This window comes from Myotis yumanensis, unplaced genomic scaffold (genome assembly GCF_028538775.1).
Source record: "Myotis yumanensis isolate MYYU_CA2020_CCGP unplaced genomic scaffold, mMyoYum1.0.hap1 SCAF_1, whole genome shotgun sequence".
NCBI lineage: Eukaryota > Metazoa > Chordata > Mammalia > Chiroptera > Vespertilionidae > Myotis > Myotis yumanensis.
The window spans coordinates 238,141,057-238,168,825 of NW_027223752.1; the positions used below are offsets into that span (position 1 = coordinate 238,141,057).

Genomic DNA, 27,769 nt, shown 5'->3' on the forward strand with positions numbered 1-27,769 from the left:
CTCTATCTCAGTGATGGCGAACCTTTTGAGCTCAGCGTGTCACAGGCCACCATCGCTGCCCATCCCTCGGGGCATCAGCACTAGAGGAGGCTCCAGGAGAGCTGCGCAGAGAGCCCCCGGCTGCGCGCTCTGAGCCCGAGACCGCACGCTGCACCCCCACTCCCTCCTGTGCCGGGGACTCGCCTAATGCATGCCCTCGGCAAACCAGGTGCCCCTGCAGGGCCAAGGTCTCCCAGAAGCTCCCTCCCCGCAAACCAGCCATCGGCCTCCTGAGTGCATGCAGGGAGCACCGTGTGGCCTGCGGCGGAGCTGCCCTGTGCGGCCGGTGCTGGAGAGGTCTCAGCACTGTCATGTCATGACAACCCAGACTGCTCAGCCCTGGCCCCTCACGCGGGGCTGGCGGCAGCTGACAGCACTTTGCATTGTGCAGGAGAGCCGGTGCTGGCGAGGGGCGAATTCCCGGGGAGGGTGACCCAGGGATGGGCGCGGGGAGGCATGTGACAGTCAAAGATGGGAGCATGGCATGTGCTCCATCAGCAAAACGAATGGCGGTGGAGTCTGCAGACCCAGCTAGGGAAGCCAGGCTGCGCCGTGTGGGGACAGACACGCCAGTCCCAGCCAGGGTTCCTGTCTAACCGTGGAGACGGGAGGGATGAGCACGGTGGAAGGCAGGGGACAGACGGAGGCCGACCCCGGGGCTCCGTGCCGACACCCCGCTGCTCACTTGCTGATGTACTCGGCGCTCAGCTCCTTCCCGCAGGCCTTGCACCTAAAGCAGCCCAGGTGCCAGTGCTTGTCCAGAGCCACCAGGGACTGGCCGCTCTGGATTTCTGTGCCGCAGCCCCCACAACCTGGGAGGAAGAGGAGAACATAGACATCAACGCTGGGGCCCAGAGGAGGGGGAGCCTCGCAGCTGGGTCTCGGGGCACCCCTACAGCAGTTAGAGTGCCCCAGGGAGCAGAGAGGGGACAGTCCGGCTGCTGTGCTTAGGGGACCCTGCTACAGGGCAGGGGGGCAAACACGTAGAAAACAAATCACAAAGCTTGTTCCCACGTGGCGGAGCTGACTGCATGCACTGGGCTGTGGCTGAGCTGACTGCATGCACTGGGCCGTGGCTGCACATGGATGACTGCATGCACTGGGCTGTGGCTGCACATGCTGACTGCATGCACTGGGCCGTCGCTGAGTGCTGACTGCATGCACTAGCCGTGGCTGAGTGCTGACTGCATGCACTAGCCGTGGCTGGGTGCTGACTGCATGTACTAGGCCGTGGCTGTATGCTTACTGCATGAACTGGGCTGTGGCTGCATTCTCACTGCATGCACTGGGCCATGTCTGTATGCTTACTGCATGCACTGGGCCATGTCTGTATGCTTACTGCATGCACTGGGCCATGTCTGTATGCTTACTGCATGCACTGGGCCGTGGCTGGGTGCTCACTGCATGCACTGGGCCATGTCTGTATGCTTACTGCATGCACTGGGCCGTGGCTGAGCGCTGACTGCATGCACTGGGCCATGGCTGTATGCTGACTGCATGCACTGGGCCGTGGCTGAGTGCTGACTGCACGCACTGGGCCATGGCTGTATGCTTACTGCACGCACTGGGCCATGGCTGTATGCTGACTGCATGCACTGGGCTGTGGCTGAGTGCTGACTGCATGCACTGGGCCGTGGCTGAGCGCTGACTGCATGCACTGGGCCATGGCTGGGTGCTGATTGTATGCACTGGGCCGTGGCTGGGTGCTGACTGCATGTACTAGGCCATGGCTGTATGCTTACTGCATGAACTGGGCTGTGGCTGGGTGCTCACTGCATGCACTGGGCCATGTCTGTATGCTTACTGCATGCACTGGGCCGTGGCTGAGCGCTGACTGCATGCACTGGGCCGTGGCTGAGCGCTGACTGCATGCACTGGGCCGTGGCTGAGCGCTGACTGCATGCACTGGGCCATGGCTGTATGCTTACTGCACGCACTGGGCCATGGCTGTATGCTGACTGCATGCACTGGGCCGTGGCTGAGTGCTGACTGCAAGCATTGGGCTGGGAGCTGGGGAGACAGAGGCCTGCCTGCCAGGGGTGGAGCATCTGGGCCTGGGCTGTAGGTGCACCCTCCAGCCAGAGCCAGGACAGTCCCAGGGCTGCTGGCAAGCTCTGGCTTTCCCACATTATCACACCGCTCAAGCCACATGCAACTTTGGGAAACGACTTTAAGACAGACTCGAGCTCCAAGATCCAGCGCCTGAGGGAAGGGACTTTCTTCCACTCACTGCCCAGGCTGGGGACCAAGTGGAATGAATGTGTGCACGTGTGAATTAATGGGAACCACGTGGGCAAGGGCCTGGCTCCAGAAATCAGTAGGAACCCCCGCTCTGTCCCAGGCCATGTGGCCCTGGTGCTGGGACACCACAGCGACCTCACACGCAGGGTGGGCTCCAAACACGCCACCTCTGCGGTGGGATCCTGGCAGCAGCAGGGCCCGGAACGCGGGGCCCCAGCCCAGTCCCCACATTCCTCTGGGTCCGGAAGAGTCACCCACGCTGGAAGAGGCCAGCACCTGCCTGCGCTTGCCCCGCTCTCACTCTGCCCCACGCCCACAGGACAGCTGGCGTTCCTGCTTTTATAGGAACAACCTCCAGCTTCTGCATGCAAGAAGCACGTATTAAGCACCTACTACATACACACCCTGGCCAGGCTCCTGTGATGTGCAGCCCTGACCACAGGAGCCCAGAGTTCAATGTTCTTTTAAGGGCTCTCCCAAGGGGCTTCTAGATGGCCTGGAATTAACGGTGGGGAGCTGAGTGAGCTGGAGGCAGAGAACGAGAAGTAGGCCAGGAGGGCTTCCTGGAGGAGGTAGGCCAGAGCTGGGCCAAACACAGGAAGGGAGGTGGGTGAAAAGCAGGAGTGGCACACAGGGCAGGGGGCACAGCCTGTGCAAAGGTTTGGCGGCACGAACGTACCAGAGATTTCTATCCTGGTTCCCTTCCTTATGATCCCCCGCCTCTGGTCAGCGCCAGCCACCCCCGCTCCCCGCCCTCAGCACCCACTCACTCCAGAGGCCCTGGGACAGGTGCGTGCTGCCACCCGCGGACTTGGGCAGGGAACACTTCTGGCACATGCATTCCTTCCCATTGAAGGTCACTCGGTCTCCGGGCGGGAAGGGCAACCTGAAACAAGAGAAGGAATGACCAGCCAGGACCCCAGACACACACCATCACCTCCCCCTGGGACCTCACAGGCCGAGGACACCAGGCCCCTCCACCCAGGGCTGCTGCGTCCCTGCCGTGTGACCTCGGGCCAGTCCCTGACACCTGAGCCTCCGTGTCCCATCCGCACCAGCAGGCAGTGTGCGGGCGAACCCCGAGGAGCGGAAGTGTGGGGTCACACGCTAACTGTGTGTCTGCGGCAGACCTGCTCTCCACGGAGGCTGCACCCCTCTGCGTTCCCACCAGGAGTGTCTGAGAGTTCCTTCTGCTTCACACCTCACCGACGCGCCACACTCTCCATATCTGCTTCAGCCACTCTGGTGGCTCCGTGATGGTATTTCATCATCATTCCCAGTTGCCTCCCCTGGCAACGGATGATGCTCAGCTTGTCCCAGGTGTCCAGGGGCCACTCACACACATGTTTTGTGGAGTACAGGTTAAACCCGTCTGCCCACTTTTTAATAGGGTTTTCTTTTTTTTTTGTTTTCTAATGTTGACTTGCAGAAGTTCTTTATGTATTTTGGACACCAGTGCTTCATGACATATACATTCTCTACCAGCCGGTGGCTTGCTTTTGCCTCTTCTCGGTGTCTTTTGACATTTTTCTTCAGCTTGAAAATTTTCCTTTAACTTTGTTGCAGGTGCGGGATTCTGGCAACAAATTCTCCTAGCTTTTGTGTGTCTACGAAAGTCTTCATTTTTTGACTGACTGCTTTGCTGACACTTTTATTCGCGTACACTCTTAACGGTCACATCCCATTCAAAGGTTAGAGTATTCAACGCTGTGCGACCATACCCACAATCAAGTTGAGGACATCTTTTATCACCCCCGCCAAAAAGAACGCCATACCCTTAACCGGTCTTGCCTTCATTTTTTAAGTTTTTTTTTTCTTTTGATAGATTTTTTTCAGCTCTTTAAAGATGCTGTTCTATTGTCTTCTGGTGCACATAGTTTCAGATGAGAAGTCCATAGTCATTCTTTTACTAGAGGCCTGGTGCATGAAATTTGGGCACGGACAGGGTCCCTCGGTCTGGCCGGCAACCAGGGCTGATCAGGGCCTTCCCGCTGCCGGCCGGGGTCTCCCTTCCCTGGCTGCCGGCTGGGGCCTTCCTTTGTTCCATGCCGCCCCCTGGTGGTCAGCACACATCATAGCAAGCGATAGTACTCCTGGTCTCCTAGTCAAACTTCCGTGGGGACACTTTGCATATTAGCCTTTTATATATAGAGATTCCACTGTACATAATGTGGTGGCGGTTTTTCTCTTGCTGCTTCTAAGATTTTATTCTTATTACTGTTTCTCAGAAGTCTGATTGTGTTAGAGTTGGTAGGTTTTTGTTGTGTTTATTCTGCATGGGGTTCAATGAGATTCTTGGAACCATGAGTTTATAGTTTTCATCAAATTTGGACATTTTCCAACCTTCATTTCTTCTAATTTTTTCAGTCTTCTCTCATCCCCTGGGTCTCCCCCTCCCAACCTAGAGAGAGGGACAGACTGATAGATCTATATCCACAGACCACCGGGTCTCTCTTTACATTTTCAGTCTTTTTTTTTTTTTTGGTCTCTTTGCTTTAGATCAATAGTTTCTATAGTTATGTCAAGTTCACCAATCTTTCCTCACCTCCTGCTCATTCCTTCCTTCCAGGGAATCTCTCCTTTCAGAAACAGTAATTTTCACTTCTAGAAGCTCCACGTGGTTTCTTTCAGCATCTCCTGCGACTCTTACTTATGCGGACGCTCTCCTTTACCCGCCGACACACGACAGGAGGCGTCTCAGAGTCCCGGCCTGTGCGCTCCGTTCGCCGTTGCTCTCCTTCCTGGGCCGCGGTCACGGCTGGTCTCTCTCCGGCTTCCTGGTGCTTTGGTTTCTTCTTATGAACGGTGGCATTTGATGGGAAGTCGAACATTGTCAATTTCACGTGGCCGAGGCGGGACTTCCTCTCCTTCCTCCGGGGAGCGTTGGACTTGGCTTTGGCGGCGGTCACCTGGATTGCGCATCAGCCTGACCTTTCTGAGGATTTTTCCTGCACTTTGTCACTCTGTCCCACCGGTAGGCGTGGATGGCCCTTTTGGTGCCTGGGTATTCAGCAAGGACTGTCCGCCTGGGCCAGGACCTACGGCCTCCAGGCCTGGGAACTGCTTCACTTACAGCAACCTGGTCATTCTCTGCCTCCCCCTGTGAAATGCCCTCCGTGTCCATGAGGACTCGACGGCCCCTCCACAGCTCCCGGAGCTCTTGTCCAGCGCAGCTCTCTCCCCTCTGCATGCTGCTCGGTCTCTCAGGGCACTGTCTCCCAGCTCAGCGAGAAAGCCCTGTCCCAGTGGCCCCTCCTGGGACCGGGCAGCAGGCCAGGCCGGTCACAGGGCTCCATTCCTTTGCCCTCCTTCTCTCAGTCCTCAGCCGCCAGGGCCCCGACATCTGCAAACAGGTGTTTTGTGTCTTTTGTCCAGTTTTCTCATTGTTTACAGTGGACGGTGGGTCTGGGCCCAGCAGGACGGAGCTGTCGGCTATTATCCTCAACACGGCAAGGGACCCAGAGGTGGTCTTTCAGCCACTGTGATGACGTCAGCCCTGGCCTCCCAGCAACTCGCCCAGAAGTCAGACACTGAGACAGCCCCGGGGACACTGGCCCTCGCGTGCTGGGTAACACACAAGGACGCCTTAGAAACGGTCCCCGTCATTGTCCGCCCTCTCTGCGTCCCCGACAAAGCTCCCGCCTCTGTCTGGTGCACCTGCCGTGATACAGACAACGGCTTTGGGAAAACGCTCAAAAGCCTCCTGTTAAGCTGGGTGTGAGGAGGCAGAGAGGAGAGCAGAATAAACTCGTTTGTTTTGTTTTTCCAGAGAGAGGCAGGGAGAGGGGGAGAGAGAGAGAGAGAGACATCAATGATGAGAGAAGCATGGATTGGCTGCCTCCTGCATGCTCACACTGGGGATCAACCCAGGTATTTGCCCTGACTGGGAATTGAACTGTGACCTCCTGGTTCATGGGTCGACACTCAACCACTGAGCCACGCTGGCCAGGAATTCTTTGTTTTCCAGAAATGAGACATTCCCCTGGGAGCCGTGTGTCAGTGGTGGAGGGAGGGAGTGAGGGAGGGAGGCGGTCTCCCTGCTGCTGAGGGTCAGGACCTGGGTCTGCCCCCTGCATCTGTCACTGTACCCCACGCAGTGCCGGGCAGCCTGGCCAGAGGGGATTCAGCCCGGCCCCGCCCACACGGGGCTCACAGGCTGCTCCAGGGACGGTTGCTAGAAGGTTGGGCCCAGGAGAGCGTCAGGACAGGATGCAATGGGGGGGGGGGGGGGGGGCCTGCTCCTGGTGGGAGAGGCTCTGGGAGGCACCTCCCTGCACTGAGCCCTGGGGGTGTCCGCTGATGCACGTCCAGGTTCCCAGGCCTGGCCTGCGAGGCATGTGGAAAAGCCCGGCTGAGTGAATGACGGGGAGCGGACTGTGGAGGCCCAGCCGGGCTGAGGAATGTGGAGACCCAGGGGCAGTGTGGACAGCGCAGGAGAGGGGAGGGGACCCAGCATGGAGACCATGGCGGGACCCCTGAGCGGGACGGTGGCCGGGTGGGTTCTGGAGAGGGAGGGATCCTGGAAGCTGCCCGTGCTGGGGGCTCATGCACCTGGTGGTTGGGTGGTGGTGTCACGGGGCTGAGAGGCAGGGAGTGCAGGGGGACATATGCCTGGTGGTTGGGTGGTGGTGTCGCGGGGCTGAGAGGCAGGGAGTGCAGGGGGACATATGCCTGGTGGTTGGGTGGTGGTGTCACGGGGCTGAGAGGCAGGGAGTGCAGGGGGACATATGCCTGGTGGTTGGGTGTGGTGTTGCGGGGGTACAGGCAGGGGGACATGCCAGGCAGCCGAGGAGCAGCAGAGGCTGGGCAGGAGGGGCTGAAGCAGGTGCCATTATGGGAGATAGAATGTGTGGGGGATTCGGACAGGAGAGGAGCTGGCCGCAGGGGCCGTGGGGGTCAGGGACAGAGCAACCTATCAAGAAGCCAAAGGAGGCCACGCGCCAGCAGCCTCAGTGGCCCGGCCTCTGCACCCCCAGGAAAGAGGGCTCGGTCCTGGGCGACGGGCAGGGGAGGAGGCCGCAGGGTCAGGGCTGGTGAGGCTGTGCTCTGTGTGCGGCCACCCAGTGTCCACCTGCCGTCCCTGGCTGGGCCCTGCCTCCCTCTGTAGCTGTGACCCACTGGGAGGCAGGGAGGGAGCCCGGCCAGCCCCCGGGGGGGGGGGGGGCAGGCGCAGGGGCCCTGGGGTGGGTACAGGGCCCGGGGTGGGCGCAGTGGCCCGGGGTAGGCGCAGGGGCCCGGGGTGGGCGCAGGGGCCCGGGGTGGGCGCAGGGGCCCGGGGTGGGCGCAGGAGTCTTGGGTGGGCGCAGGGGCCCGGGGTAGGCGCAGGGGCCCGGGGTGGGCGCAGGGGCCCGGGGTGGGCGCAGGGGCCCGGGGTGGGCGCAGGAGTCTGGGGTGGGCGCAGGGGCCCGGGGTGGGCGCAGGAGTCTTGGGTGGGCGCAGGGGCCCGGGGTGGGCGCAGGGGCCCGGGGTGGGCGCAGGGGCCCGGGGTGGGCGCAGGAGTCTGGGGTGGGCGCAGGGGCCCGGGGTGGGCGCAGGAGTCTTGGGTGGGCGCAGGGGCCCGGGGTAGGCGCAGGGGCCCGGGGTGGGTGCAGGGGCCCGGGGTGGGCGCAGGGGCCCGGGGTGGGCGCAGGAGTCTTGGGTGGGCGCAGGGGCCCGGGGTAGGCGCAGGGGCCCGGGGTAGGCGCAGGGGCCCGGGGTGGGCGCAGGGGCCTAGGGTGGGCACAGGGGCTCAGGGTGGGCACAGCGGCCCGGGGCCTCACTCACCGGCAGACGGCGCACACGAAGCAGTCGGGGTGGTAGGTCCTGCCCAGCGCCGACACCACCTCGCCCTCGATGAAGCGGTCGCAGCTGAAGCAGCGGGTGCCGTACAGCCGCTGGTAGTCCCGCGTGCAGATGTGCTCGCCCTGGCGCACGAAGAAGCCGCCCTCGGCCAGGTCGCAGCCGCACACTGGGGAGAGCGCGAGGCCAGTGTCAGGGGGGACCCTCTCCCCGAGGCGGGCCCCCCACAGACACCCCTCCCCCACCTGACACAGGCTCAGCGGTTCACCGAGAAACCTCGGGGTGGGGGCCAGGGCCCGGCACCGGCTCCAGCTCCGGCCCTCGGCCTTGACTTGAGTGGCCTTCCTTGTGGAAGTTTCCAGAAAGGGGCACTGGCCTGGGCAGATGCCTCGCCGTGCTGAGGGCCACCACCCCCCCTCCCTTGCTCCGGGACCCACCAGGGGGATCTTTGAGGCCCCGGTCTCCACGCCGACCTGGCTCCTGCCCCCGCGCGGAATAGAAGGATCAGAAAGGCACCTACTCCTCGCGAGGCTGCTGCGTGGGAAGGTCCGTGGCAGAGCACAGAGGAATCCGTGGTCGGCGCCTGGGGCACTTGAGCTCCTGACCCTCCCCACTCCTCCCACCTGTGGACAAGGCCAGGCCCTGCAGAAGGGAACCGGGACACCTGACCATGACCCCTCCGTCCCCTGGCCTCCAACACACACCTGCTGCCCCAGGGAGCGGAGGGGCTGGGGGACTCTTCTGGGTGGAGACAGGGCACCCAGCCGCAGGACAGCGGGTCACTCAACCACTGGGACCCCTGAGCCTTCACCCGCACACACCCCTCCCGCCCCAGGGGCACGTGGGAGCCAGGCAGGGTTTCAGAGGGAGCGCTGCCCGGACCCCCACTCCCTGCTGGAGGCCCCAGGGTCCCCCCACCCCCCGGCAGCCCCAGCACCTCGACCAGGCCAGTCCTCACAGGTCACGGCCTCTCGAGGCGTGAAAAACCCTGTGGCCCTCATGTGGTTGTGAATCGACACCTCGGAGTTTTCACTAAAATATGAACTGACGGCGGTTCCCAGCACTGGCGTCTTTGTGGGGTTTTGTTTGTTTTTATTCCTCACCCCAGGATACTTCCCCATTGATTTTTAGGGAGAGAGGAAGAGAGAGGGAAAGATGAGAGAAACATCGATGTGAGAGAAACACACCGATCGGCTGTCACCTGCACGCCCCCAACCAGGGACCTAGCCGGCAACCCGGGCATGTGCCCTGGCCTGGACCCAAACCCGGGACCCTTCGCTCCACAGGCCAAACTGAGCAGAACGGCCAGGGCAGGACTGGCACCCCTGAACTTGAGCACATCCGGTGGGAGGTAGATGCCAGGGTGAGACCACTGCCAGCCGCTCACAACCCGCCTCCAGGCTCCCACACAGAGGGCTCTCCCCGCGCCCTTCCCACGGGAGAGCTGCACGCACGCAGGCACCTGACACTGAAGGCGCCGGCCGCTCCCCCCGCCACTTCGGACGTCGGCAGGGACACCGGTCTCCTGGGAGCCCCTGTGGTCACGAGGCTCTAGGCATCAGTGAGGCTCGGGCTGGGTTACTCTGACGACGATTAGTACAGAGCCATCAGGACAGCACGTGGCACACGTCCTGGTGTTAATTGCCTGGAGCGCAGCGCTTGACGGTCGGGGGGGGGGGGGTGGTGATGGGAGAGCTGGGTCTCATCAAGGGAGCCCCACTCCTGACCTGAGCCTCGCGTGGAGCCCCGGGAGCCGGGGAAGAGGCCGGCCACCTCCCTCCACCACAGATGACCTCTCAGGGAGGCCACGTGCCCAGAGCTCTGGGGAGGTTGGAGCGTGGAAGCTGATTCCGCGGAGTCTCCATCTGGTCAGCCGTTCCCTCGGCTCACGCTCCATCAGTGCACCCCCCCGCCCCGCATGCCGGGTGGGCCCCCAGGCCAGCCCAGCCCTTCACCACAGGGTGAGGGGCCCTCCTGCGTCTCCCTGCCCCCTCCCGGGCGCTAGGGCTGCATGTGCCATGGGCTGGGACGGCCACGAGGGCCTCGGACGGTCCCTCCTTCCTCTTCTCCGGTGGGGCGGGGGGGCAGCTCCTCAGACAGGCCAGGCGCAGTCTGGGCGCTGAGGGCCCGGCGCGGGAGCCGCTGGATTTGGGCCCCGGCTCCACTGGGTGCCATGCTGTGTGCCCCTGGGCAAGCTCCTGACCTCTCTGGGCCTCCGCAGAGGGGAACGTGCAGCACAGAGGGGCTGGGGTGACGTGAGTGCTGTCGGGGGACCTGCCAGGCGGCTGTGCTGATGTCGCTCACCCAGAGCCCGGATCTGAATCCTGCTCACACCCCCGAGAGTGGGACCCTTTGCAGAGTCTCACATCACGACAGAGGCCAGCAGATGTGCCCCCTCGGGAGGAACAGGCTCTCTGGGCCTCCCAGGAGATCTATGGCCTTTTTCTGCACCGCCCCCACCCCCCCCCACCCCTGTACCAATAGGCCCTGGACCCCGGCCTCTGCATCCGGCTGTTTTCCTATTCTTCCCAAGGGCGTGGCGGCCAGACTGCCCCCTGGAGGGCGAAGTGTGTAATGGACCTCGTGCCCCATGAAAATGTGAGTCTCCGCCATGGCAGCGGCAGCGCCAGGACAGGGACCGAGGCCGCCTTCGCCTTCCCGTCACCCCTGCCCAGGACAACTGCCACTTCCTCCCGGTCACGTGGCTGCCGATCGAACCTCGGCTGCTGTGCTCACCGAGGTTGGTACGGACAGGCCTGCCAGAAGCCCAAGTTCAGGGATAATTGAGAAAACCCTAATTAAGATCATTGCTAGTACATTCTCTCTTCCTGTCGGACCCGCCGCGCCTCACAGGGGTCACGGAGCAGCGGGGTGAGCCTGCGTGTTGGCCCTTGGCACTCGCTGGTATTTACGAGAAGTGGTCAGGAGGGGCAGCGTGGTGGGAGGCACTTTCTGGAACACCATTTGGCACTGACTCTAAAGATGTGGAAACCGTCCCGCCCTCTGACCCAGCGACCTCCTGGCCCCGGAGGAAGTGACCCGTCTCCCCGCAGACAGCCGGCCCCGGCGCTGGCTGCAGCGTCACACCGACCCTGTGGGGAATGAGCCCTGGGGCAGATGGCGCTGGAGAGACGGGCAGCCTGGGCTGGAGCCCTCACTCCCGCTCTCCCCGCTGTGTGACCTGGGCCAAGTCACTTAACCTCTCTGAACCTCAAAGTCCTTCTTGTAAAACAGGTGCACGGTGCCCCTCTGGCATGGCTGTTGGAAGGACTCAGGGAAGAGGTTTGGGGAACAGATTGGCTGGGTGCCCGGGTGGCATCGGCGTAAATGCCGACAGCGGAGGGCTGGTCCACGTGGGCCTCGCACCCGGAGGAATTCGGGCAGATGTGGGAATGCACGGTGGGGAGCGTATCTCATGGGAGCGCTCCTCCGCCCTCGACATGCATGTTCCAGAGACAGACACGTGTGTGCAGCATGACTCCCTGTAAACGCTGGAGCCAGGCCAGCTCGCCGGAGCCTGACGCAGCCCCAGCGGTCAGGGGCCTCTGTGCTGGGGCAGGAGGACGGCAGTACACAGAGCAGAGCGCCCGTGGGTTTGCCCTGAGTGGGAGCGAGGTGGCCTGGCTGGTGGGCTGTGCTGCCGGTCTATCCTGACCTTGGCCTCGGCCTCTCCACCTGGAATAACAGGCGTGTCATCGGAGGTTCCTCCCGCGGTGACTTCCCGAGATTCTCCCGCATGACCCAGTTCCTGGTGCGCTCTGTCAGAGTCAGGCTGCGGACAAGCTGTGCCCAACTGGTCTGACAGCCACCAAGCCCACAGACGGAAGGGGTGGGTCGGGTGGGGTCCCAGGGTCCCAGGGTCCCAGGGTCGGGCAGCTGTGGGGGTGCCCATCCTCTCTGAGTCACTGCCCCCTCCACCCAGCCGACTCAGGGTCCGCCTGTTGACTCTGACCCTCTAGGGATGGGAGGCTCCAGGCTGGCTCAGGGCCTCCCCTGGGAGGGAGGAGGGGGAGTCGTGACGGGGTCTCCAGTTTTCTCTCCAAACAGTGGGCCGCGCACAGCTGCCCACAGAGCCCAGGACAGCGGCGTGGTGGCAGCAGGCAGGTCCTCCGGGCACGGGCTCACTGCCGCCCCGCTCACCCCCAGGAGGCGCCGCCCGCCGTGGACACCCCAGGAGGACCAGGTGGGGCCGCTCTCTCGGGGGCAGGCCTGGAATCCCGCCCCAGACGAGCGCGGGCTGTGGGCTCGATCCCCAGTGTGGGGCGTGCAGGAGGCAGCCGACCAACGATCGCTCTCATCATTGCTGTTTCTCTCTCTCCCTCTCCCTTCCTCTCTGAAATCAATAAAAACCTATTTTAAAAAGAGAGAGAGAGAAGCAGGTGGGCCGGCTTCTTGGTGGGACTCCTCACAATGTGTTGCTTTACTTTCATCTCATCGCTGGTATCACTCACGCTATCTGTTACCACCAGAGACAACGAAGGCCATTTCACTCGGAACGAATGGCGATGCTCTCTGCCTACGCCAGGCGGGGGCCCGCGTGTGGCCCGGCGTGGGCCCTGCGCCCCCTCACAGCTGACGGACGGCAGGGACCAGCACCCACCCTGGGCCCCCATGGCCACTGCTCGGCCCCTGGACCTGAGTCCGCGATGGGGTGCAGCTGCGTGAGGAGACCCCTGGGACTCCTGTCACACCCGTGGGTGGCACAGGCCACACCGATGAGAGGGCACTGCCGTAGGAAGACTCTGGACCCAGCTTTCCAGGCTCCAGGTCTGCCCGCTGCCCGGAGAAGCCTGCAGGCCGATGGCAACCGGCAGCCGGTTGGGAGGCGCCGCCGCCGGGCGGGCCGGACGCTCACCTTTGCAGACGAAGCACTTGAGGTGGAAGTACTGGCTCTGCACCCGCAGCACCTCGCCCCTGCACACGTTCCCGCAGGTGGTGCACAGGATGGCCGAGCCCGGCGGCTTCTCCAGGGCGCCCAGGGCCGCCGGCGGCTCCGACACTGTGGGGAAAGGAGCCGCATTAACGGGGGACAGACAGGCACCGGGCGAGCAGCCGGCAATGGGGTAAGGACTCGGGCCCCCCCACTCCCAACGCACAGCACAGGCCCAGGGGCGTCAGGCACAGGGTTTCCTCTCCTTGGGGGCCATGGCAGTTGGACAACGTGGTCAACCCCAATGAGGGGCTCCTCCCCCTCCCTGTGAGCACACCTGCAGGGACGGGGAGATCACTACCTCCCCCTGATGCCCCTGCAGCCTTGACCTGGGACGGCCCCGGTCCTAGGGCCTCAGAACCCCACCTGGGGAGCTGTGCAGGCCTCTGTAGCCAGGGGCCCAGCACCCTTCGAAGGCAGGCACCTAAGCACAGTCCTCCGTGGCCCCTCGTTCCCTCTGTGCCGGGACAGGGACCTGGATGTTGCTGTTGTGCCCGAGCTGAGGAGGTGTATGGAGACGCTTGGTGCAGGCAGCTGGGCAGCAACAGGGACAGCCCGCGGCAGAGCCGGGCGGGGAAGCCGGGGCCGGGACCAGCTCTCTCCCCGCGCAGTCACACGGCGCGAGGAGCTGGTTAGCGGCAGAGGCCCACGCAGGGTCGAGTGGGCTGGGCCCCCTTCCCACTCAGGACCAGTTCCGCAAAGCCAGTCCTGCTGAGCACTGGCACCGACGGGCTCCAGGCCTGCCAGGCCCATCCCCAGAGGAGGACATGGCCCCCTTCGGCTCCCAGCCTGCCCTCCCCCCAGAGCCCACCTCAGACAGCCCCCCCCTTACCCCCCGGCCAGCGAGGCTCCTCTCCTCCCTGCGGTCACTGCCCTGGCCGGCGGCACGGGGCCCGGGCCACGCTGGGGACAGCAACCCTTCGAGGAGGAGGCGGTTCTGAATACCCCACGGGGAGCAGGGTGCCAGCTGTCTGGGACGGGGCACCACACTGCCTGGAGACGCGGTGCAGGAAGGGAGACCGGTGGCACCAGGCCCGGCGTCAGTGCCCACTTGGCGCTTCCAGAGGAGCTAGGAGACCGCACAGCAGCTCGGCCTGGGGTCCGGGAGCCACAGCGGTAGGTCCGGCGCTGGGTAAATGCCGGCAGCATCGCGTGCCCACACTCCCTCTTCCTATAGAGTAACTGCAGAGGCCGCCTCCTCGGTTACACAACAACACTGATGGGAGGAGCAGAGGTGGGGGCTCCTGGGCTTGAACCTGAGACGCCCCGTGGGGAGCGAGCCGTGGAGAGACAGACAGTGCCAGCTCCCGCCCTGCACAGCCCGCTGCCCAGGCTCAGGGGGCTGACAGCCACCAAGTCCGGGTCGGAGGTCAAAATGGACATTGTGGGGGCGGGGGGACAAGGCTCGCCCACTGTCATCGTCTCATCCCCCAGGCACACAAAGGACAATGCGCGCCCATCTCCACAAGAACACAGGCACGTGCTGATGCTGCTGGAGACGGCCCAGTGCGTACGAGGGGGACGTCACCCGCCCCCACCCGCACCTCCCCATCAGTGCCAGAGCCCTGGGGCCCGGAGGCACCGCAGGCTGCGTCAGACACTGGGGTGCAGCCCTAGCCCCACCTCCGACTTGCTGGGGTCCGGAACTCCGAGACTTCCATCTGTCTGTCCATCCACCCTCCACCCACATCCCCTGCCCGGGAGATGCCAGGGCCACGAAAAAAAAATGTGTGAGCCCAGGGTGCAGCAAACCCTCCGTGCTCAGTACCAACAGCCATTGTCATTTTCAAGATCCCACGGCCTGAACCACCAGTTTCCTGGCTCCTGGAGCTGTATGTGGGTTGGGGGTGGGGAGAGGGGGGCTGCTCTAAGACATGGTTTCCTGGGAGGACCTGGGGCCTGTGAGGGTGAGAGCAGGGTGCTGCCCCCTGGTGGTGGGACATAGACACTGCATTGTGGGGACAGACACCTGTCTCCGTGCAGGTATAAGGGGTGCAGGCAGGTGATCAGGCCAGCCCGCCCCTACCATTCTGTCCTCTTGGCCCTGGGATCACACCTGTGACTTTTGCGGGCGGTGGCATGGGCCTTTTACCCCAAAGATGGGCTCCCTCCTCCAGCAGCTGCCCGATCGAGGCGAGGTCAGCTGTGCACACGGGGCTCCGCAGAGGCCCCACCCCTTACAGCAGCCGGCGGACTAAGTGCTGCTGCTGCTGCTGCTGCTGCCGCTGAGCCAGCTGAGGCCCAGAGAGGTGGCCCTGCTGGCACGTGGCCGCGGCAAGAATGACCAGGACCGCGCATGGCACGGTTCTCTCCACGCAGCTCCCAGACAGCGATGCAGCTCTGGCCACGATTTCTGTCTGGTGTGTGAATGTCACAAAAAAATCTCCAACCTTAAAGCCGTTAGGACGAAGAACCCAGTGCACCCTCCCTCCCGGGAGCATGCCCATCCCTTCCCCTCCCCCTTCCCCCTTCCCCCTCCCCCTCCCACCCGAAGCATATGCCATTAGCTTCCTTACCCCCATGCTCCAAGGGCCCTTCCTGTGCCTCCACCACGTGTTTCCTAAGCCCATTTCTTCTAGGAATGACTTTCCCCACCTCTGTGACTTACCCAATAATGTTCTCTTAAAAAAAAAAAGAGGAAGAAACGAACTATCAAGAAATGAGCCATCAGACCCCGAGCAGGCGTGGAGGACACGTAGATGCGTGTTGCTAAGTGACAAGCCGACCCGAGAAGGCCACTCACTGCTTCCAACCACAGGGCACGCGGGAGAAGACAATGCTACGGAGACAGTGAATACTCAGTGCTTGTCGGTGGGGAGAGGAGGGGGGAGCACAGGGGGAGCACGGAGGACTCTCAGGCAGAGAAATGGCTCCGTGACCCTGTGATGGTGGACACAGGTCGTATGCATTTGTCCAAACCCAGAGAATGCCAGCACCAGGAGCGCCCCTGCGCCCACTTCAGTTAACATGATGCATAGAACAGGGTCACCAGCTGCAGGGAAAGCCCCGCCTACGAGGGGTTAACAATGGACATGGTTGGGAATGCTCTACTTTCTGTTCAACTTTTCTTTTAAAAAAGTTGGTTCGGAAACACTGCTTTTTTGCTGTTGTTAATCCTCTGCTGAGGATATGTCCCCTTGGTTTTTAGAGAGTGGGAGGGAGTGGGAGAGACAGGGAGAGAAACATGGATGTGAGAGAGACGCATCGATGGGTTGCCTCCCGCACGCGCCCCGACCAGGGCCCGGGGTCGAGCCTGCAACCGCGTATGTGTCCTTGACTGGAATCGAACCCAGGACCCTTCAGTCCTCGAGCGGACACTCTATCCACTGAGCATACCAGCCAGGGCTGTTCAACTTTTCTGTAACCTAGAAATACCCGCTCTAAGAAATAGTCTGCAAAATTTGTCAGAGAGAGAGAGAGAGAGAGAGAGAGAGAGGGAGAGAGATTGGGAGAAACCATCACATTGGAGACCACACACCAAGGCGGCAGATTGGTTTCACTGTAATTTCCAGATTGGCTCTAACATTGGGTTTGCCGGGTCCCTGGCTGTGATAACACGGAGCGCACCCAGTGGCTGGATCAATCCCTCAAGGGCCGGGGCTGTGTAATCCGGTGATAATGGAACTGCAGCCCCGGGCCTGCTGGGAATGGAGAGGATTGGGACTGGGAACACGCCCCCCCGACGGGGGGCTCAGCTCTGGATGGAGGCACAGGCATGTACGGGGACCGAGGGCAGATGCCCGGCGATCGCTGGGGCCCCTCCCCATGGCCCCGCGGGTACGGCGGGTCCTCTGCCGCCAGGGACGGGGCCTGGGAGCCGCATGCTGTGTCCTCCCCTCCTTAAGTCTGCTCTGCACCCGCCCCTCTGTTTTGAGGGTGGTGACGGGGCAGGTTGGCACATGGTGGGGGCTCAGAGGGTGTTAGCGGGTGGGGGGCTCCTTCCAGAGGCAGCAGCTGGGAGAGACATGGCCGTGAGCGACGGAAGCACAGGCTGGCCATGGCTCCCACGGGCTCCAGCCCAGGCTCCCGGCAATTCCGGGGACAACTCAAGCTTCAAGCAGCTGGTCCCGGCGCCCTCGCCACCCACACCCCGAGGATGATATTTCATCCCCGGAAGAGCAGCCCTTCCTGACCAGAGAGGCATCTGAGGATCTCATGGGTGGCATTCCGGAAGGTCAGGCTTAGCGGGCATCTGGGCCAATCACCGCCGCCCCGCCCCCCACCACACACACACACACACACACACACACACACACACACGGGGAGATGCCAGGGCCCAGCAGGCCGGGCCAGGACTCGGGTCTCTGGGCTCCCAGGCCCGTGCTTGTGCCTGGCTGGGTCACACTGCCACTGGCCAGGCGGCCCCCCTGGGTCAGCCAGTGACCTCGCCTGGTTCTTCAACCTTCGCCCAGAGCCCAGCACCCAGCAGATGCCTAGTAAATGTCCCTTAAACCTAATGAGAAGCAGGCAACGCGCCGGGTGACTCGAGCCCCGCGCAGGGCCCCGCAGGGGTGAGTCACAGCCTCTGGGCATCGTCCTCTTTCGGGGCCTGTGCCCGGGTGTGTCGGGCACTGCGCTCGGCAACTCCACTGCCAACCCAGGTCACGAGCTGGAAGAGCACAGCCAGGATTCGAACCAGGGCCGCAGGGTTCCACACCCACCGTCAACTCCCACCAAGAGGGTCGGTCTGTGGGCCGAGCTAGGCCTCTGCCACAGGACACCCCAGGGAGGGAGCTCGCGGGGCTCGGGGACCTGCCAGCGCGCCCCCAGGCAGGCACTGGCCAGCTCAGAGTCACCGCTGCCCCTTCCTGCCCAGGCCTTTGAGATGGGGCCGCAGTCTTGACCTCCAGATGGTTCTTGTAATTCGCTGGTAATGAATCACAGGAAGGAGCAAAGGGGAGACCAGACACCATCGGCATGTCATCTGGCAGCCGCACCAGGAAGCTGCAACGTCACCCTGCCCCCAGGGAACCCCCGGCCCATTCCCGCAGGTCACTGGGGCGGGGGGGGGGGGGGGGGTGTCCAACAAAGGGGGATAGGCGCATGCGCAGTGAAGGTGGGTGACCAGGGAAGGTGCCCATCAGTCACACCTGGGAACCGAGATCAGGGGCCAGCATGGGTGTGGCCACTGCAAGGTCACGGGAATTGGGGAATACACACTCCCCTAAACCCCGGCGCTCGCTCTCTTGGCTCGTGGCTCACTCTTGGCTCTCTGGTTCCTTTGGCTCCGCACCCACCCGTGCTCCTTCCACAGCTGCATGGCCCATGGCCCTGGGGGCCCCGCAGGCACCGGGCTGATGGACGGCAGCTGGGCACAAACTGAGCCAGCCTGACGCAGGCCTGGACTCCCGGGCGCATGGAACAGAGACGCTGGGCACTGGCTCTGACTGCAGCTCCACTAAAGCCACAGGGACCCGTCCTTCTCGGCGGGACACAGGGAAGCGGGGCTCATCTGTGTCTTCTTTGGGGAAACAACTGTTGGGGTCCTTGGCCCCTTTAATTGGAATGTCTTTTTATGACTCGTTTATCCATCGTTTCTATATTCCTGACACAAGTTCTCTTATCACAGCGGTTCTCAACCTTCCTAACGCCGCGACCCTTTAATACAGTTCCTCATGTTGTGGTGACCCCCAACCATAAAATTATTTTCATTGCTACTTCATAACTGTAATGTTGCTACTGTTATGAATCGTCATGCAAATATCTGATATGCAGGATGTATTTTCATTGTTACACATTGAACATAATTAAAGCATAGCGATTAATCACAAAAACAATATGTAATTATATATGTGTTTTCCGATGGTCTCAGGCGACCCCTGTGAAAGGGTCATTCGACCCCCAAAGGGGTCTCGACCCACAGGTTGAGAACCGCTGCCTTATCACATACATGACTGGCAAATGCTACCTCCCATTCTGTGAGCCGTGTTTACATTTTCCTCATAAGGTTGTTTGCCACAAAAAAGTGTCTAATGTTGACGAAATCGAACTCATGTATACTTCCTGCGCTGCTCGTGTTCTCGGTGCCATGTTGATGAGTCCACTGCCTCCCGCTGGTGCCGCTCGGGCGGCTGAGCGGCGTCCCACGCACCAAGAGGTTGTCAGTTCGATTCTCATTCAGGACACCTGCCCGGGTTGTGGGCTCCATCCCCAGCGTGGGCATTCAGGAGGCAGCCGATCGGTGATTTTCTCTCATCACTGATGTTTCTATTTCTCTCTCTCTCCCTTCCTTCCTCTCTGAAATCAATTAAAAAACAAAACATATTTTTTAAAAAGAAAAGAAACCATTGCCTCACTGAGATCGCAAAGACCTCTCCCTGTTTTCTTCTAAGAAGTCTTTGGTTTTTTAGTTTCTGCGCTTACAGAGCTCTATGTGAGCAGAACCTCGCTTCCTTCGCGGCTATTTTTATCACGCGATGCCACGGCTTCATTTGCGAACCGGGAACGGGGGTGTCTGTTTGCACTGCAGTCCCGTCTGCTCTTTGCCGTTGGCGTTACTGGCCATCGTCCGGGGGAAACGCAACAGGGCGTGAAGGACACAGTGTCCCCGGCTGGGCGGGGCCCTGCCCCACCTCCAGCGTGGAAATTCCATTGGAGAAATGGACACCGTCACATGGCTCAGCTCTGGGAGTCCAGGGTATTTTCAGAACCATCAGCACACCAGCCAGGCCAGGAGACGTCACCTGAGCCCAAGCCAACTGGAGCCCGAGGCCGGTCCGCAGGGGGCGAGTCGGGCCCACTGGCGGGGAGCCCCGGCCACCGGCTTCGGGAAACAAATCCAAGTGTCTGCTGTGCTCACTCTGACACCCTGGAGGGAGGAACAGTCACCCCTTTACAGATGGGGCCCTTGGGGCCCCGGGCAGTGACAAGCCCCGATGAAACAGGCCGGAAAGCCGGGACAAGAGACTAGGGAAACTGAGGCAGAGCTAAAGGGCCAAGCAGTTTACAGCCAACTAGTCAATCGCAAAATCCTCTCTTCTGTAACCAGGGACACCTACTCAGGGAGACGGGCAGCAGGACTCCAACTGGTGCCACTGTGCCAACCACACAGGACAGGTGGAGTTGGGCAATGAGTCTCATTCTGGCACATCAGCATAACACGGATGACTATTCTATTGGGATCCTCCCCTGAGACTCTTCTAAACCCCCAGCCTTCAACACCCTTAAAACGGAGGTCCCGGTGCGTTCTTCCTCCCAGGAGCACGCGGTGCCATCGCCCCCTCCTCCCCGCTCAGGCACACCCGCTAGGGGACCCCACGAGACTTGCAACCAGGGGGGCATTGGCAGCGGCAGCTCATCCCGGGCTCACCCCCTGACCCCGTCCCCAAGGCTCCCTTTCCTCTGACTTCCTAGTGAGCCAGAGCAGCCCGCCTGAGCCCATTCCCCACCTCGTCCCTCTCCCGTGGCTTCTTCTAGCCCAAGCCCCTCCTTGCTTCCCTGTCCCCTTAATAAACGTCCTCTAAAAATCACCAGGCCCGGCCGGGGTGCCCAGCGGTTAAGCATCGACTCAGGAACCAAGAGGCCGCCGGTTCGATTCCCGGTCAGGGCACATGCCCGGGTTGCAGGCTCGATCCCCTATGGGGGAGGGGGGGGGTGCAGGAGGCAGCAGATCCATTATGTTTCTCTCTCATCGATGATTTTCTCTCTCTCCTTCTCCCTTCCTCTATGAAATCAATAAAAACATATTAAAAATCACCAGGACTCGTGTTACGAAATCTGTCCTGAACAAAGTCAGGCACCCGCACACTACTGGCCAGCCCCGGGCAGACCCGCTCTGGGCCAGGCTGCCTTCCGGTGACATGACCAGGGCGCGGTGGGGTCAGGCCAGAGGGAGGGCACTGTCCCAGCCCAGAGCTGCTCCGTCAATACAAACCCTGGCGCGCACGGCGCTGACGGGGGGTGTACACAGGCCTGGCCCTGCGTCCGGACAGACCCTCTGGCCGAGGAGTGTGCCCTTGAGGGGAAGGCTCTGCCCCGAGGCCCAGAGCGGAGGCGCCCACCGGGCACAGAGCCTCGTGCCCGGACAGAGGCTCAGGACCAGGGTGGGAGCGCTTCAGGATCGAGACGAGGCTGCACCCCACCCCTGCACACCCCGGGCTCACAGAGGTGCTCCCTGTGCACCCCAATCTCTGCCCCTGGGGGTCCAGGCTCCGTCCCCCACCCCTCCTCCACCCCATCCCCACTCGTCTCCGCTCCCAAGTCCCGAGTCCGGAGCCGTCCCCTCCAGGCGTCCTCACTGCGATGAGCGATGAGAAGCTACCGGTTGTTTTTATCTACGTTGCAGATGCCCCTGTTGCTCGTGTCAACCCCGGGAGGACTGGTTTTTATGATATTCCTTAAGCAGGCCTCTCACCTCAGCTCAGCTGACATTCGGGGCCGGGCAACCCTGTGCTGGGCCGTCCGGCACCGGGGGGAGCTGAGCAGCGTCCCTGCCCCCCATGCCTGGAGCACCCGCCGCCCCCAAGCTGTGACAACCAGCAATGCCGCCAGACTTTGCCAAGTGGCCCCCGGGGAGCAAAAGGCCGGACTGAGAGCCCCGCCTTAAAGGACAAGAAGGGAGGGAAGGAGGAGGGAGGGGCTGGTGCAGAGGCTGTGGGCCCGGGACTCCGCCCAGTGGGGGTCAAAGGGCGCTGGAGCCAGATCTCGCTCCGGTGCCCCCACCTCACCTTCCCTGAGTCTCAGCTTATTCACCTGTAAAATGGGCCACTCCACAAAGTCCCAAAGCCTGGCATACAGTCGGCGCTCATAAGTGCTGCCCCTACGTTCATAAACAGTGGAGCTCAGTTGGGCGCCTCCTTTCCTGCCGGGCCCCCAAAGCTTATTCCTGGGGCCCAAGACTCCCCGTTAGAAAAACGCGCCTTCCTCCCGGCGACGGTCTCATGCACAGGGCGGATTGGGGCCTTACCCGTCTCCCCGCCGGGCATCCCCATGGAGCGTGGCCTCTCCGGAGGGCGGCACCGTGGAGGCTGCGGGCAGCAGCTGGGCTGGTGCGGGCGCCTCTGCGGCCAGCACGGCTCGGACGGACACCCAGAGGGTCACGTGGCCGCTGCCGCCCTGGTGCCCACACCCTGAAATAGACGGCCAGGCTCCGCGGCGCACCTGTTTCTGGGCTCCCGGAAAGGGGCTCTGATGGTGGGGGAGGGGCAGAGGGGCGGGACACTCGCTGCCCGCATGCCAGGGGCAGCAGAGCGGCTCCCACGCCCTCCCAACCACTCGTCTCTGCCAGGGGCTGGGCTGCCCAACAGCCCACACGCGGGGCTTCAGCCACAGACACGGCGCTCTCGGTCCTGGAGGCTGGTGGGGGCCGGGCCCGGCTCCCTCCTGAGGTCCGGGGAAGGTCCTCCCCGCCTCTTCCGGCCCCCGTGGCTCCAGCCGTCCTGGCCCGGTGGCCGCATCGCTCCCATCTCCACCTCTGTCCTCAGGAGGCCTCTGCCGGCGCCTGTGTGTCCTTTCCGTCTCTAATAAGGGCACCGCATGGGCTTAGGGCCACCCGAAGCAGGATGGCGCCATCTCCACCTCATCTCAGTACATCTGCGGGGACCCTCACTCCGAGTGAGGCCCCACGACAGGGCTCTGAGTAGACATGGATCTAGAGGGACTACTTCCCATTCATTTATTCTACACGGCCCCATGCCCTGGGGGGAAACTGAGGCCTAGGATGCTCGGGTGACTAATGGGAGACCCGTGGGCATGAAAGAGCGCTGGGCCCGGCCGGGTGGCTCAGTGGTTGAGCGTCGACCTATGAACCAGGAGGTCCCGGGTTCAATTCCCGATCAGGGCACATGTCCAGGTTGCAGGCTCAATCCCCAGTGGGGGGCGTGCAGGAGGCAGCCAATCAATGATTCTCTCTCATCAGTGATGTTTCTCTCTTTCTCTCCCTTCCCCTTCCTCTCTGAAATCAATCAATCAATGTGTGTGTGTATGTGTGTGTGTGTGTGTATTTAAAGAATTACTGTGCTGGGCCCCTGCCTGAGTCTGGCTGACGCCCTGGTCCCCGAGGCGTGCCCTGTCCTCTGCTGGTTTCGGCTCTAACATCCTGGGAGGCGAACACATTTCTGACCCGCCCGCAGTGTGAGCGGCCGCACGGCCCTGGACCCAGCCCGTGGCCGCAGCGAGCAAGCCCCCGGCATCATCGCGGTTCCGGGTGCGTGTGGCGTGTGCAGACCCAGCCAGGAGCGGGCCGGGCCAGGACGCACTGCAGAGCCGCGGGGGCATCACAGTCACAGTTCCCACCCGGGACGGACGAGGAGCAGCTCGGAGGTGTGAGGGTTACCTCAGTGACGTGCCCCGTGGGCGCCTCCCCGTCAGCGCTCGGGAGTGGGGGCGGGGCCCTGGCTGCCCAGTCTGACCTCCAGGAGCCGCGCCCAGTGGATGGGCGAGGCCAGACGCGCCCAGTGGACAGGCCAGCAAGGCCTCCTGGCGCAGCACGGCCCAGCCCAGGGGCCCACGCGTGGTACAAATGACGCATCCACGGCAGAGGGTGCCATCCTTTCGTTATGAATGAGACGTTTCCCCTTACTTATTCTGCTGCCCATGCCCTGCGGGCCCGTGCCCAGCTCAGGGCAGGGACGATGCGGTGACAGTGACAACAGTCCACGGGCCGCCTCATCCCCAGGCGGGACTCCCATCCTCCTTCCCCGTGAGGCACTGAGCAGGGACGGCGGATGAGCCGGTGTGTGACCGTGACGGGTCGCAGGCTTTGAGCCCGAGAGTCCGGCGGGGGCGGGGGGTCCGCTGTGTGTGACCTGTGTCGGACTGGAGCTCCCATCCTGCCCTCCTCACACCTGACACACCTTCCAGATGTAGGTCAGGGGCGGGGTCACAGGGAAACGGAGCCGGGGCCCTGAAACCCGTGAACTTCGGGGTCCCGGGTCCTAGGACCATGCACTTGAAGCCGGGCTCCCTTTCACTGGCTGTGGCTTCAACATGGCTCTGGCGTCAGCACACAGGAAGGGCCGTGCGATCGGAGGTGGCCGGCACACCGGTGTGCGCCCCTGTGGGTGCACGGGGTCCCACTCTCCCTGCACCCTCGCCCTTGCTGGCATCCGGGGCACAGGGCAGCGTCCGGTCCCAGAACCGGGTGTTGCTCACAGGCTGGTCTTGGCCAATGGCACGGGGGTGGTGACAGTGCACCAGGCAGCGTCTGGGCCGCAGACCTCGCACCCGCTCCACTGGGAGAACACTCTGCCTGCGGGTCCCAGGAGGAAGGTGTGAGATGGGCCGGGCCACCCCCTGGGCAGCCTGGCCAGCTGAGCCCAGCCGGCCGCAGGCCAACGCGAGGACCCTGATGGCCGATTCCTTCGTGGCTCAGCTTGCTGGGGCCGCCGTGAGAAAGCACCACAAACGGGGGCCTCAAAACAACACACACTTACTCTCTCCACCTTCGGGGGGCCAGATGCCCAAACGGGTCTCCCTGGGCGAAAACCAGGCGTGGGCAGGCCCCTCCCTTCAGAGGCTGGGGGGCCCTGCCCTGTCTGCCAGCTTCAGGGGCCACCGGCATCCGTGGCTCGTGGCCGCACCTCCCATCTCTGCCTCCGTAGCCACGTCCCCTCTGGTCTGTGTGTCTGTCTGCAGCCTCCCTCTGTCTCTCCTCCAAGGACACTGGCTGCATTTAGGGCTCACCCGGACCCCCTCCCATCTCAGCACCTGGGCTCACGCCCAGCGGCAAAGAGTCTTCTCCGAATGCGGCGCGCAGAGGCCGGGGTGAGGACTCGCACTGGGGAGTCACTCCTCAGCCTGGTGTGGACGGTGCGTGAATATGTACCAAACCCTCGCTCCCGCGCTGGGCTCTGCTGCTTCTCTATTCAGTTCGACTTACGTAACCGCCGTGGCCCACTAATCTGATTCTGGGCCCGTAAATGGGTCGCCACCTGCCGCGTAGAAAGTTCTATCCTAACCCCACACCATACATCCCTGCAGGGCGGGGGCCCAGGGTAAACTACAATGCTTTAAAGAAAAGACAGAAAGGTGCCCACTGCACGGCGGAAGGGGGGGGGGCTCACAGTGCCCAGAAGGACTCCCCCAACCCGAGGAGGGTGTCCTGGCGGCTGGGCGTCATGACGGCCTCTCCCCCCCGCCCCCTCCCCCCGTGCCCCACCTGCCATGAGCAGTCTGGCTCGCGGGGGGCTGAGGAAGCGGCTGTGACCAGAAAGGAAAGGGGTAGGGGGTTCTAGGGAGGCCTCAGTGGCCCCGGTGCTCCCCCCTCCCGCCCCCCCTCCTCCTGGCACAGCCTCCGCCCCACATTCTAACTGGACCTTCGCTCCCTGACCGCCCACGCTGCCCACTGGTCACTGCAGGCCCGGCCCTGGCACTCACTCCATTCATCTCCCAGCTGCTTAGGAGACGAGAAGCATTACAACCGCCGGACAGATCTTCCCAGTCCCCACGGAGCCTCCTGCCAACGCCGCTCAGCCTGCTCCCGCCACCAAGACACGGACCCATCCCACGGCGCAGCAGGCCGCACTCTTCCTGTGTCAGCGTCACGGAGGAAGAACATTCTAGAATGAAGGAGACTAACGACACAGACAATAACCGGTTGCAGTGGTGCTCCTGCACTGGGTCCTGGAGGAGAAGATGGGCCTGTGAAGGACATCTCGGGGCGGGGGACGCGGGCTCTATGGGGAGGCGTGTCGGTACCACGTGCACCAGCCGCCCAGGGGCCAGTGTCCGGAGGCAGCTAACTCAACGGCTCAGGAGAGGGAGCCTGCCCGGTGAAGGCAGGGCAAGGTGCCAGGGCGCTGCTCCTTTCTGCAGCTCTCTCCGTGCTCAGAAGTTCTCAGAATTAAAAGTTGGGGACAAACTGATGAGGAAAACAATGCCACTGGGAACAGGACTGAGCAGAACCCTCTGCTTCACCTTCCAAGATCCTGAGATGGACCTCAGCGACAGACACACCTGGGCCCGGAGCACCTGGGCCCGGAGCACCTGGGACCAGAGCACCTGGGACCAGAACACCTGGGCTCAGAGCACCTGGGACCAGAGCACCTGGCTTTGCCACTGAGGAAACCCCTCCTCGCCTGGGCCTGCTTCCCCAGCTGTAACCAGAGTTGGCACACACACACACGTGCACACATACAAATGCATACACATAGGTGTACACACATGTACATGTGCACACGCACATACAGATGTAACCCCACTGCACACATGCACACATACACACAGGTGCATATACACATGCACACACTTGCACGCACACCCCTGTGGACCTGTGCAGGCCTGGACAGTGGCTCGCCTATTCTTTGCCTGTGTGAGTCAGGCTCCCGTCCTGCCAGCTCCTGGAGGTGGCACCCAGCCTGGTGTCTCACTCAGCCCAGGGCAAGCGCAGAGTAGGCCCACGCCATGTCTGAACGCACGACTGAGGACGGGGCAATGCACATGGCAACGGAACGCCCTGCAAGAAGTGATGATGTGGGTTCCACTGAGTACCCGGCACCCAGCTCCGAGGCTGGCAGCGCAGGCAAGTCATGCCACCGTGCTGGCCTCAGTTTCCCCATCTGTACACTGGGGACACGGGAGCGCCCACCTCACAGGGCTGCGGTGAGGGGTGCGTGAAGTTCCACATATCAAGTGCTCTGCTGGGCCGGACACCGGTCCCTGCTGGGGGCGGGACCCAGGACGGTACGAGGTCACTGTCACAGAGCACTGCCCGACTATTAAAACCAAAGCCGTGGGTTTGCGCCCCCGGGGTCACGGCGGCATCGCGCACAGCAGCCAGAGGTGGGAGCCACCCAGTGTCCACTGATGGGCGAACAGGAAACACTATCCAGCCGCAAAGGGGAAGCCACTGGCCCCTGCTGTGGGGTGAGCGGTGCTGAGGGAGAGCAGCAGCCACGGGACAAGCACTGTGGGCCCACAGATGGGAGGTCCGGGAGCCAGCCCCACGGATGGGAGGTCCGGGAGCCAGCCCCACGGACGGGAGGTCCGAGAGTCAGCCCCACGGGGCAGCAGCAGACGGTGCGGGCGGGAGAGGGGGGAGTTTGGGAAGATGGGGAGCCTGGAGATGGTGGTGGTGACGGCCGCGTGACGGTGCCAATGCCATGGACCTGGGCACTCAGCGACAACTGAGGTGGCAAATCCCATGTTGGTTTATTTTAGCACAATTTTATAAATGGTGCCAAGTGCTGTCTGCACCTCAGGCAGCAAAACTCCAGAGCAGAGCAGGGAGGGGCCCGCTGAGCCGGGCATGGAGGGGCTTCGCCCGCCGACACACACACCCCCTTCCCCGCCACCCAGGGCCAGCTGTGTGGGTCAGGGGTCCCTCGCCCGTGGAATCCCTGGGTCACCGGACACTGGGGGGCCCGCGGGGACCTGACAACAATGGCTCCCTCTGACTCACGTTCCCAGGCAGAGGGAAGCGCAGGAAGGAGGGTGCGGCACATTTTCCAGCTGCGAGGCTAAATTTACACCTCGCGGCCTGGGGCAGCCTGCAGCTTTGGCCAGGGGTCGGCTCAGGCCTCGGGGCCCAGGCTGCGCTCTCTGCTCTCCGGGGCCACTAGCCCGGAGGGGCCGGCAGGCGCTGGGTGGTTCGGAGGACTCTGAGCCTGGGACCCCACGGTCCCTTCTGGAGGAGCGAGGGACAGGGCACAGACGGCCGGACAGTGGCCGAGCGCGTGGCTCAGTGGGGGGGGAGGGGGTCAGGAGAGCCAGCAGGACGGCCCCTCGGAGCAGCACCGGCCAAGCAGGGGTCTGTCCCCCAGCATCGTTCACAACAGCCAACGGTGAGGGCCGCCCAGTGCCCATCGGCGGCGGGAAGGACACACACCGGGGAGCACGAGCACG

At 62.8% G+C, this 27,769-nt stretch overlaps 1 protein-coding gene across 2 annotated transcripts in view; it reads right to left on the minus strand.

Annotated features, from left to right (window-relative positions):
- The window catches only part of ABLIM2 (actin binding LIM protein family member 2), a 98,274-nt gene that overhangs the window by 56,262 nt on the left and 14,243 nt on the right, over positions 1-27,769 (minus strand). Inside the window, exons 1-5 of one of the 2 annotated variants that reach the window (XM_070399857.1) lie at positions 21,894-21,928; positions 12,914-13,057; positions 8,044-8,227; positions 3,051-3,166; positions 725-851 (exon numbers count right to left, since the gene is read on the minus strand). In XM_070399857.1, the coding sequence (XP_070255958.1) occupies positions 725-851; positions 3,051-3,166; positions 8,044-8,227; positions 12,914-13,057; positions 21,894-21,918 (596 nt within the window). In that variant the 5' untranslated portion in view covers positions 21,919-21,928. Of the gene's footprint in view, positions 1-724; positions 852-3,050; positions 3,167-8,043; positions 8,228-12,913; positions 13,058-21,893; positions 21,929-27,769 lie in introns of those variants that run through there. The other variant, XM_070399849.1, reaches the window with a different exon arrangement.